Source organism: Chiloscyllium plagiosum, chromosome 1 (assembly GCF_004010195.1).
Source record: "Chiloscyllium plagiosum isolate BGI_BamShark_2017 chromosome 1, ASM401019v2, whole genome shotgun sequence".
Lineage (NCBI taxonomy): Eukaryota > Metazoa > Chordata > Chondrichthyes > Orectolobiformes > Hemiscylliidae > Chiloscyllium > Chiloscyllium plagiosum.
In genome coordinates this window covers 26030539-26042985 of record NC_057710.1, presented here as the reverse complement: position 1 = coordinate 26042985, position 12447 = coordinate 26030539, and the positions used below count along the sequence as shown (strand labels likewise).

At 40.2% G+C, this 12447-nt stretch overlaps 1 protein-coding gene across 11 annotated transcripts in view; it reads left to right on the top strand.

The window, feature by feature from the left end:
• The window catches only part of LOC122558562 (C-terminal-binding protein 1), a 310239-nt gene that overhangs the window by 265881 nt on the left and 31911 nt on the right, over positions 1-12447 (top strand). For all 11 annotated transcript variants that reach the window (XM_043707682.1, XM_043707416.1, XM_043707592.1 and 8 more), the window contains 4 exons: positions 2319-2463; positions 3955-4161; positions 5082-5296; positions 7461-7591. In XM_043707682.1, the coding sequence (XP_043563617.1) occupies positions 2319-2463; positions 3955-4161; positions 5082-5296; positions 7461-7591 (698 nt within the window). The remainder of the gene's footprint in view (positions 1-2318; positions 2464-3954; positions 4162-5081; positions 5297-7460; positions 7592-12447) is intronic.

Genomic DNA, 12447 nt, shown 5'->3' with positions numbered 1-12447 from the left:
AGAGCTAGAGGATGTGAGTGAAAACTTAAATGCTTCTTTATAATCATACACGAAAACGACATTGTAACCTGGGATATTGGTTGGGGTGGTGAGGTTCTAGAGCGACTTAACATTAATAAGGAGAAGGTATCAGACGTTTCAATGGGCCTACAGATACATAGATCCCCAGAGCCTGATGAGATGTAACCCAGGCTTCTGTGGGAGGCAAGGGAAGAAATTGTTGGAGTCCTGGTGGAGACATTTAATACGTCACTGACCACAGGTCAGCTTGTTCTTCAGTTTTGTTGGTGAAGTTTATCTATGCAAATTATTCCTTCATCTGCAGCACCAGATCTGTAGTACAATACATGTATTCCAAGCACCGTAAATACTGGTGTAAAAGTACACATCACAAGACCATTTTCTTTTGAAGGCCCAAAGATGCACAGTCACCTTTTTACTAGAGGTTTTCATGAGGTTGACATGTGTGCTTGACTTGAGACCAAGGTGTAAAATAATACAAATATAGTTGTAATAGAATCAAGTAAAAACCAACAATGTGAAGTAGTTAATAATCACAGCAGTTTTTCATTAATAACCTGGTAATTTTAATTATTTGTTAAAATAAAAACAAAATGTAAACACCATAAATGTTTTGAGCATTATTTATGGCTACTTATTTTCAGTAATGTACTTACAATGAAATTAAGTTATTAATATCTCCAGAAATGTACTGCTTCTGAAAATGTTGGACTTCGATTCTCTGATTAAATAGGGGTCAACATTTACATGTGGCATATAAAAATAATATTTTAGACCATAATAATGGGATCAACCTCTGCACAACTGTACAGTAATAATTATTTCACTTCTTTGAGAATGATGTCATTTTTATTTCTTTGCATGCACTTTGAAACCTAACCTCTTGCATTCTGTAAATTTATCATTAAAAGAAAACTAACAGATTTTAGCAGCTCACGTGTTCTGCATTTAAAAAATCATGAATAATTTAAAAGCTAGGGAAGAATACTCAGTGCAGATTTTCTTCTGGTCTCTTGGAGCTAATGTGAAAAGGAGCAGTTCCTGGAACTTGTAAATTGCATCAATATTTGGAAGTGCCAAAACACCTAGACATCAGTCCAGCCGGTTCTCTGATTATTACAAGTATTTTGATTGTTTTAGAGACAAGCTTTCAATTCATTTTCGCATTCTGTTTAATATCATAAAGTGACGGGGAACTTAATGCACTTTTTCATGCAATTCGTGAAGCTGCTGTCATAGATGCTCAAGAAATAAAACCGAAGATGCTGGGAAGGAGCTCCAAGTCTCAGTGCTCTTGCACACATTGATAGCTTTATTTGCTGGTTAAAATTTAAATAGTTCCAGAGGGTGTGTTCATTTGTTCTGAGCATTTTATGATCTGCTCAAGTGCCCAGGAGTGGTACCCATTCTTACGTAGGTTTTGACACCGCGTAACACTGGGCTTATAAGTGACATCTGGAGCAGTCTAATAATGTGACTACAAAACAAATCAGATCTGAGAATTCTGTGGTGAGTAACTCTATTCCTGTCTCCCCAAAGATTGTCCACTACGTACAGGACACAAGTCAGGAGTGATGGAATATTCTCCACTTGGCTGGATCAGTGCAGTTCCAACCATACTTGGGAAGTTCAATACCCCTGAGTGAATACACCAATATTTACAGGATAAAACAACCCACTTTATTGATACCCTGCCCACCAGCTTAACTATCAATGTGCAAAATCAGTAGCAAGTGCCATCTAGAATATGTGCAACAATTTACAGCTCATTGGATAACTTCCAATTGTTAATTCTGTCACTCAAAAGGTCAAAGCCAGTAAATGCATGAGATCGGCAACCCCCTCAAGTTCCCATCCACGTTTTACATCATCCATTGTTAAAAGGTCACTGAGTCAAGTGCTTGAATTCCCTCCCTAACAGCGCTGTCCCAGGTGTCCCAACCCTTGATGGGCCACTACAGTTCAAAGGCAGCTCAGCACCGTCACCTTCAGGACAGGGGGCTGAGAATTAAATGCTGGTCTAGCCAGGAACACTTCAAAGCTACAACTAAAACAAAAATGCAAGAGTACATTCTGCACAGCTTCCCACATCTCTTCTGCTTTACCATTGGTATCACCTCCAACAGACTGGAGTATCACAGGAGCCACATATTCCTGTAAAAGAACAAACCCCTTTGGTAAAGTGTTTAACATATCTGTACCCATGCATTCAAAAAGACTTCCATTCCTCTAACCTGAAACAAATTGTTTAACACAAAGAGAAAAGTCTTGCTAAACTGTTCTCCTTCTTTGCCTAGGTACTAAATGAAGCCGTGGGTGCATTGATGTATCACACAATCACTTTAACAAGAGAAGATCTGGAGAAATTCAAAGCACTTCGAATAATTGTCAGAATTGGCAGTGGTTTTGATAACATTGACATAAAATCAGCTGGAGATTTAGGTATGGCAAAGAGCACTATCAATTAGACTTGTTATTATTACAATGGATGTAATGGAAGGGCAGTGTCATTTTTAGATAATGTAAATTCACAGAAAATTAAAGCCTTGCTATGATTTGTCAAAGGTACCAAGAGTGTTTGTCAGAACCATCCTCTTGATTTATTTTGAGATCTCTTAATCTAATCAGGACTGTATTTGAGAGAATTTTATTGGCAAGGTCAGGACTTGTTACCACTTCCTGATCACACTTTGAGCAGCACTAAGGCCATTTCAGAGGGCAGTTAAGAGTTAATCACATTGCTGTGGATCATACAGTTGCGTGCAGTCCAGACCAAGTAGGAATGTAGATTCATTTCCTTAAATGATATCAGTGAACTAGGTGAATTTTTTTGCAACATCATGGTTGCCTTAACTGAGACTAGACTTCAGTTCCATATTTATGACTGTAATATAAATTCCACTAGCTGCTATGGTGAGATTTGGACTGGTTGGCTGGATAGCTAATCCCGTGACATTACCACTGAACTAGCGACCTACTCCATATATTCTTGATGTCTCATTCTATTTCCATATTAGAGACTGGTGCAAAACAGCTGTATATAATCTATCTAAATCAAACCTGAAGGATCTTTTAAGTCCATTAAGAACCATAATGGTTCTTCCATTCCCTAACCCAAGCCAGCTTTGACAGCACATTCCAAACCTGTGAATTGTAGCACCCAGAAGGACAAAGGCTGCCAGTGAGGGAGAATAGTTTAAGGTGAATGAAGTACTAGTCAGGTGAAGTGTCTTACCAAACGTTTAAAAACTAATATGTTACCAGGTTATCGTCCAACAGGTTTAGTTGAAGATACAAGCTTTCCAAGCCCCACTGATACCCGAAGAAGGAGCGAGGGGCCGAGAGCTTGTGTTTTCAAATAAACCTGTTGGACTATAACCTAGTGTCGTGTGATTTTTCACCTTGTCCAACCAGCACCTCCATATTATTACAAAAAGTTAGCAATTGCCTGTCGTTTAGTGGGCACAGTCTCTGAGAGCATGTGCTGTGAGTAGCAGCCTCAGGCAATAGCTGCATTAGCTGTTGAAAGCCAGAATTGTTTATTGAAACAGCTTGATGACATTTTTAAATACATAACAAAACGGCAACAAGATTCTTTACTCGCCTTCGCGTCAACCTGAGTGAAACTCAGAATAGAAAAGAATGATATCAGGCCCCAGACTTGTCACTTTTAGGGGATTTAACCCCCGCACCCATCCAAACCATCTGTTTCGCCCTTCTCAGCTCACCTGACATGATGTGTACTTCCACCAGTTTCTGCTTTTATTCCAGGAGGGATATTTTACAGTTTTGCCAAAGAAGTCTTTAATGGATTACTTAGAGTTATTTATTTATGGCAATGTTGTGCAATTTGCATCTAAATTGCAATTAATTTATATGGCATTTGGCTTGATTTTTGTGAATTGACTTGAGAATTGTATGTACTGATTTTAGGTATAGCAGTGTGTAATGTCCCAGCAGCCTCTGTAGAGGAGACAGCAGACTCTACAATGTGTCATATTTTGAACCTGTATAGACGGACCACCTGGCTCCACCAAGCTTTGCGGGAAGGCACAAGAGTGCAGAGCGTTGAACAGATACGAGACATAGCTTCAGGAGCTGCCCGAATTCGAGGGGAGACACTTGGTATTATTGGACTAGGTGAGATGGATGCAAGAAATAAAACAGAAAATGGGTCTTAATGTGTGTCAAGACTAAGGTATTTTTGTCTTATGAGTCAATGGCTGCTGTTTCAAACCGTTACAATATATGCAACTATTATGAAATAGACTGTTCAGTCCAACCAGTTTGATTTGCTGCTCAACTTCCACATGAGCAGTTGAAAACCCCATTTTAAAACATGTCCTGCAGCTTAGATTCCTTTTAGAAGCTTATTTCAATACAAATGTGGTTAATTTACCCCTAAAGCCCAACAAAAAAAGTTACAACTGTAAGCTCCAGTATTCCTTCCAGGTCTCCACCTTGCTACTGGGTTCCTGTTCCCCACTCACCACATGGAAGTGTTTGGTGTCTGCATCACTGCCTGACTAAAGGTGGTATTGAGCCTAAGTTTTCATTCTTACAAAGGCTTCAGCATTCTTTTCACGATTGGAAAAGATCTAGTATAGGCATTTATTCCCTCTCTTTTGGCTCCTGTGCAATCATTTTTAAAAAATCTTTGGGCTTCTCCATCCCTTTAAGTCATTAACCCACCCTCTTGGTGCTGTAGAATGATCAGGCTTGGAGGGAGGCATTGAAGCAGTAGCTTTTATTGAAAGGGTAAAATTACTGAGGTTTTAGACTGGCAAGTTAAAGCAGTGTGTCATAATAGAAAGGTCAGGCAGTGTCCGAGGAGTAGGAAAATCAATGTTTCGGGCAAAAGCCCTTCATCCCGAAACGTAGATTTTCCTACTCTTCAGATGCTACCTGACCTGCTGTGTTTTTCCAGCATCACTCTAATCTAGACTCTGATTTCCAGCATCTGCAAGTCCTCACTTTAGCCCTGTCATAATAGAAATCCTAGTGCTGTGTATAAGTAGTTGCCCTGATGATCTCATGGCTATTCTTTCTGTTTTTTTTAGGTCGCGTTGGTCAAGCATTAGCACTGCGTGCAAAAGCATTTGGTTTTAATGTAATTTTCTATGACCCATACCTCTCAGATGGTATTGAACGTGCATTGGGTCTTCAGCGAGTGAACACTTTACAAGATCTCCTCTTTCACAGTGACTGTGTGTCCCTGCATTGCAGCCTGAATGAACACAACCACCATCTTATTAATGATTTCACGATCAAGCAGGTATATTTGTGATTTTTTTCTTCTTTCATGTAGAACAATTTAAAAACATCTACAGTTTTGATGTGGTCCCAAAATCATGAGATCAAATTAGTGAGGTACCCATCATGACATACATTGAGTGCAAAAATTAGGGACGGTGCGCATGAGCATAGCTGGTACAGTGATGAATGTTTCAGTTATTATTCCTATGCAGATCATAAGATATAGGAGCAGAATTAGGCCGTTCAACCTGTTGAATCGGCTGATGTGTCACTCTGCCCCATTCTCCTGCCTTCTTCCCTTAACCTTTGATCCCCTTTTTAATCAAGAACCTATCTATCTCTGTCTTAAATACACTGAAAGACTTGGACTCCACAGCCCTCTAAGGCAATGAATTCCACAGATTAACCATCTTCTGGCTGAAGAAACTTCTGTTCATCTCAGTTCTAAAGGGACATCCCTTTATTCTGAGGCTGTGTCCTGTGATCCTAGCCTCTCCTGCTAGTGAAAATATCAACTCTATCTAGGCTCTTCAGTATTCTGTGTTCCCTCTTGGCCTTCTGAACTTCATTAAGTACTGACTCAGAGTCCTCAACTCCTCCTGTGACATGCCCTTCATTCCCAGGGATCATTCTTATAAACCTCCTTTGGGTCTCTTCAATCCCAGCACATCCTTCCATAAAAATGCAATTCAAAATTGCTCACTATGTTCCAAATGTGGTCTGACCAGAAGCTTCAGCAGTACATTTCTACTCTTGCATTGTAGACCTCTTGAAATGATTGCTAACGTTACATTTGCCTTCCTAACTGCCATCTGAATTTGTATGCCAACCTTAAGAGAATCCTGAACCAGATCCCCCACGGTCCTTTGTGCTTCAGATTTCTGAAGCCTTTTCGCATTTAGAACATAGACTATACCTCTTCTTCGGACTAAGGTGCATAACCTCAAATTTTCCCACATTGTCTTCAATCTGCTACGTCTCTGCCCACTCTCCTCACCTGCTCGAGTCCTTCTGCAGCTGCCCCACTTCTTCAACACTACCTGTCCTTCCACTAATCTTTCTGTCATCTGCAAACTTAGCAGCAATTCCTTCAGTTCCTGATCATTAACGTATAACATGAACATTGTGATCCCAACACTGACCCCTGTGGAACTCCAGTAGACATCAGCTGTCATCCTGAAAAAGACCCCTGTGTCCCCACTGTCTGTCTTCTGCCAGTCGGCCAACTCCCTATCCGGGCCGTAACCCTGACCCTAACACCATGGTCTCTTACCTTATTTAGCAGCGTCCTTTGTAGCACCTTGTAAACATACCTTAGCTGAATTGGTCTTCTGTGCCTTTACTTAATCTGCATTTTGGAGAGAAGTGGATAGGTGTATATTTTCTTTTTAATTTCTCTTGTGTGGGCCTCGGGTTTGATAGTGCAGCAAACTTAATAGCTTGAAATAACTTACTCATTGGATGCTGAAGGACTGCTCGTGTTGACAGCACATTCTGAATGTTCAACAATGATAATGTCAGATTGTGACATACTAATTGTTAATTTTGCTGACCCAAATTAACATTTTGTTTTATATTCTGGATTCACATGTGTTGAAGACTATATGTAGAATGCTTTCAGTTCCACTTTTTATTCCTACATATGTGATTACAAAGCAATCTGGTTGGAATGTTCCACTAAAATAAGCTAAGCAAAGGAATCGAAGTAATAGTTCACATTTACTGTCTTCACAAATGCCTCAGTAATATTGTCAAATGGTTGAAATCTTGGCCTAAAAAGATGCAACTAGCAATAAACTTAATTACTGAAAGAATTGAAGCAATTTTAACTGAAAACAAAAAATGGAGTGCGGTGAGATCTCAAATAGTATAATTAACGACCAGTTGTTTTGTTTTCAAATGTTTGCAAATAACTCTTAACACTAATGAGATCTGCACGCTGCTTCATTTGTAGATGATAATATTTCTGTCCCTCTGGAGGCATTCATACGCTGGATCTGTTGTTCTGCTTTGGTCAATTAAATGTGTAAATGACATTGACTAAAATGACAGATCATGAAACATTATTCGAGGCTCATTTTCAAAATGTTTCTACTTGATGTGTTTCCCTTCCTTGTATTAGCCATCAGACGATGATGTAAGTTGCCCCAGGCTTAACTTTATATTTTGTTTTTCGTCTTTAGATGAGGCAGGGTGCATTTCTGGTAAATGCTGCCCGGGGTGGTCTTGTCGATGAAAAGGCACTGGCTCAGGCTTTGAAGGAAGGAAGAATACGAGGAGCAGCCTTAGATGTGCATGAATCGGAGCCATTTAGGTATAGTCAAAGTCAAAAGTTTCTTTTTTGTTTGTCACCCAATGTAAATATGTAAAAAAAAAATATATATATACAAAAGCAACTACAATTGAGGAAAACATTGAAGGTGGGGAGAACTTGTTAGAGTACTTCCTCAATTTATCAAAGAGCTCTTTGAATAGTATACATGTCCTGCCACAAAACCTGAATGAAGTTCTGCTAGAGCGCTCTTTAAGTAAATGTGTGGGCATCTGAGGTGAAACCTGCAAGTAATGTGGAATGATGATGACCTGGAGAAATTGTTGCCTCTACTGTTTTGAATCCATGTGAATGACCAGGAATCAGAACCCAAGTTAGTCATATTAATAAATGAGACTGAGGTGGTGGCTGGGAGAGGAAGGAGTGAAGTCTACTGAAACAACCAAGGAACTAAAGAATAACTTAAATTTTCCCAAGTGGGAGATGAAATTGAATGAAGTACGAGGTGCTTTACCCTCTAGAAAAAGCGAATAACAGACTTATTCAGTGAATGATGAAGAGAAGCTAGAAGCAAACCATGTCTGAAGTAAAAACAGGAAGTGATGGAAACACTCAGCAGGTCTGGCAGCATCTGAGGAGAAAGAAAATTTCATGTTTCAAGCCCCACATAATTCCTGTGTCTAATTTTGGACAGCTATGTACAAAGCAAAATAAATATTGGGTGGTGTTGCTAAATCTCTAAACTATAGAAGAGATCTTCCTCTGGTTTTCACCCAGAAGTAAGCATTAGCAGGGTATTGGCCTGCAACATTGTCTGTACCCCAATAGAACTGTATGTAACCTTTGCCAAAGGAAACATGAAACATTTACACGTAGACAAAATTGTATGCATCATAGTATTGTAGTAGTGTCTGCCATAGTACTCCTCCAAGCTTTTGTTTGGTTGAGAACCAAATGTATAGTCTGGCCTCTTGGATCAGTGGATCCGCGAAGAGATGGCTATGTGTGGATAAGCCCTTCTAAAAAAAAATTAGACATTAGAATTCTGAAATAAAAAGTGCTAGAAATATTCAGCAGGGCTGACTGCACCTATGGAGAGAGAAATAAAATTGCCCTTCCAGATCTTGTCATGACCTGAAAATTAACTCTGTTTCTCACTCCACATCTAACTCTTAGACCTGGCATATATTTCTCGTATGTTTCCATTTGTTCTTCAAACAGGATAGGCATTGCAACTGAGAGGTCTGAGTCTCCTGTAGCTGAACAGAAGGTCTTAAAGCAGTCAAGCCATTTCTTCTGCTTCATTTACTCTAACGTCCAACTGCAATGAGTCTGCCTCTTGGAGCAAATTCTCATCAAGGTGCCTGAAGAATGCAAAACTGCAATCAGATCAGATAGAGGAAGCCGGTGGGAGAAATTAAAAGATCAACCCTTTTAGATCTGAAGTCGGATGCTGAAAATGTACAATGCTCCACTGAATCAGTTGTTGACTATCGCATTCATTTCCAATCATTGAAGTTAAAGAGAAACTTTCTTAACGTCTCTAATTCTGTAGCATGTGCAACGCAAATATGCAACAAGTGTATGCAGGCACAATATAATGAATTGCAAATTTAAGATTTCCAAACAACAAATAATGGAAAATTGTTCTGAATATGCATTAGGTAGTGAGGCCATAAAACTGGAACCCCTTCAAGTGGTAGGGTGTTTTCTTTTGGAACTATGGAATTATAGTTTTTGACGAAGAGATGATGTAGATGACCCAAATTGCTCTCTCTCGTTTACTTGATCAGTATTTTTGTTTAGTTGAGTTAATATATAGGAGGAGAAAGTGAGGTCTGCAGATGCTGGAGATCAAAGTTGAAACTTTATTGCTGGAACAGCACAGCAGGTCAGGCAGCATCCAGGGAACAGGAGATTCGACGTTTCGGGCACAGGCCCTTCTTCAGGAATGAGCAGAGAGTGTTCAGCAGGAGAAGATAAAAGGTAGGGAGGAGGGACTTGGAGGAGGGGAGTTGGAAATGTCTTCTTCTTGACCTCTCCGCCTCCACCCTACTCCGACCTATCACCCTCACCTTGACCTCTTTCCACCTATCACATTTCCAACGCCCCTCCTCCAAGTCCCTCCTCCCTACCTTTTATCTTCTCCTGCTGAACACTCTCTGCTCATTCCTGAAGAAGGGCCTGTGCCCGAAACGTCGAATCTCCTGTTCCCTGGATGCTGCCTGACCTGCTGTGCTGTTCCAGCAATAAAGTTTCAACTTTGATATCCAAATGAATCCAACAAGAACTGGACCAAGCATATGTGGTACTCATAATCTTCTTCATCCTAAGTATACGCATGATTTTACTACAACTGCTAAGTATTTCATCAGTAATATTTTCAGCAACATAACACAAAACATCGCAGATAAGAAAAACTGCAGCATATTAACATGCCAAATTTCCCCTAAAGTAAATGCATTAAAATTCCATCAAATTTGACAATATTGTTATGTATTTGGCTTTAAGGGGTTAACACGTAGGGGGTTCCATACAACAGCCAAGCAGGGTGAGATCAATAGTTGTGATGTTGAGAAGATATGCTCTTCTTCATTAGGGTAAATAAAACCACAGAAAGTAGACAAAATCAAACACAAAATATTGCTGAGGAAAGGAGTGAACAAAGACAGAAATGCGGTCCTTGAAGAAGGAGGCCATCTGTGTTGTACGTATTTTGAACTGGTCCTCCTGGGAGCAGATGCGGCGGAGACGAAGGAATTGGGAGAATGGGATGGCGTTTTTACAGGGGGCAGGATGGGAGGAGGTGTAGTCCAGGTAGCTGTGGGAGTCGGTTGGTTTGTAGTAGATGTCCGTGTTGATTCGGTCGCCTGAGATAGAAACAGAAAGGTCTAGCTTGCATTACTCCATCTTAACTTGGTAATAGTAGCCAGGTGCAAAGTAAAACTGCCAAATTCAGTCCAGTACTCTAATTCAGGATATTTTTCAGATGAGATATTGCACCATTTGCATATTCAGGTGCTTACGTGGTACTTTAAAGAAAAGGTTCTTTTAAAAAAAACTCAACCAGTGTGATGGCCAAATTTCATCCCTTAACCAGCACAACTGAAGCACATTAATTCGCAATTTATCTCCATGCACTTTGCAGGCTTTGCTGTGCACGCATCTACTATACTCATTATTTCGGCAATATTGCAACTAATGCACATATGAACTAGGAATAGGTCATTCAACTCCTTGAGTGTGTTCTGCTGTTTGGTAAAATGATCTGTTTGTGGCCTTAATTTAGTTTTTCTGCCTATCTCCTAAAGCCTTTAAATCCATTCAACTCACCCTTCACTGCTATGTGGACAAGAGAATTGCACAGAGTTATTACTCCTTCGAAAGAAGAAAATTTCCTTCTCTGTAGTGGGTGATGCCATATTTTTTATGTTGCCCTATGGCCTCCTTTTAGCCTTTCTCCCAAAGGGAACAATCCTTTCAGCGCGAGGTTTGTGAATTCCCAACAGTATCTTGTATATTACAAGACGATCATCATTCATTCTTCTGAACTGCAGTAGATACAGGCCCAACTTGTTGCACATTTCTTCATCAAATATTCTTCGTTGCTTGTCCCCAGCAATTTATCTAAACTGCTTCTAATCCAGTTATTTCTTAATGTTGGAAGTAGTTCATTAACCACAAAGTTCTTTCGGATGTCTCGAAGCTAAGAGCACCTGTAAGTTCAAGATTTGCCTTTTATCAAGCACAACTCTCATCCACTGTTGCTCCACCATATGTGGCTTCTTTTTGGATATCTCATTTTTTCTTACCGACATTGAAAATCTGTCCTTGTATAAGGACAGATTTTTATTAAACACCCATACCCAGTAATTTCCGTGGCTAACCATTTTCCCTCAAGCAACATCGATAAAGTTATTTCATTTTGCTGTTTGTAGGACCCTGCTGTGTGCAGTTTGACTGAGTTTACCTATAGGACAGCAATGACTACACTTCAAAAAAGATTGCTGTAAAGATCTTTGAGACGTCCTGAGAGCATGAAAGGAGCTATACAAATGCAAGTTTGTTATTATGTGAAATTAATTCATCTTCCACGCCACTGCGCACAGATAGTTGGGGTGGGAAACACAATGTTCCTTGTTTTTCACCTGCATAGAGTGTGTCACCACTTTGTCTCATAAAATCTTCTGTATTTCCATTTGGGGTACTGCAATCACTCTAATCTGGTGTTTAAGTCAACAAGATTGACTTAAAACAACTTGTTCACCCTGGGGCAGCTTGTTGGAGATTTTATATTTTCTGGTTTGAGAAGTTTGGAGATTTGTGTGAATTGGGTTAAAATGTACATGGGCATTAACAGGGGTATCAGTTGAGCATAGCTTCAGTAGTGTTTCTGTGGTACAGTGGTAGTGTCTGTAGCTCTGAGCCAGGAAGCCGGAGTTCAAGATCCACCTGTTCTATGAATGTTTAATAACATTTCTAAAAAGGCTGATTAGGAAATATCCACATTCTGGATTAGTGGTGCTGGAAAAGTACAGCAGTTCAGGCAGCATCCGAGGACCAGTAAAATCGACGTTTCAGGCAAAAGCCCTTCATCAGGAATACAGGCAGAGTGCCTCAAGGGTGGAGAGATAAATGAGAGGACGAAGTAGCAAAGAGTACAATAGGTGAGTGGGGAAGGTGGGGGAAGGTAGCAAAGAGTTAAATGGGTGGATGGGCTGGGATGAAGATGATAGGTCAGAGCGGAGGGTGGACTGCATAGGTGGAAAAGAAGATAGGCAGGTAGGACAAGTCATGGGGATAATGCTGAGCTGGAAGTTTGGAACTGGGGTGGGGTGGGGGAAGGGGAAATGAGGAAACTATCTCTCTATCTGTATTCCTGATGAAGGGCTTTTGCC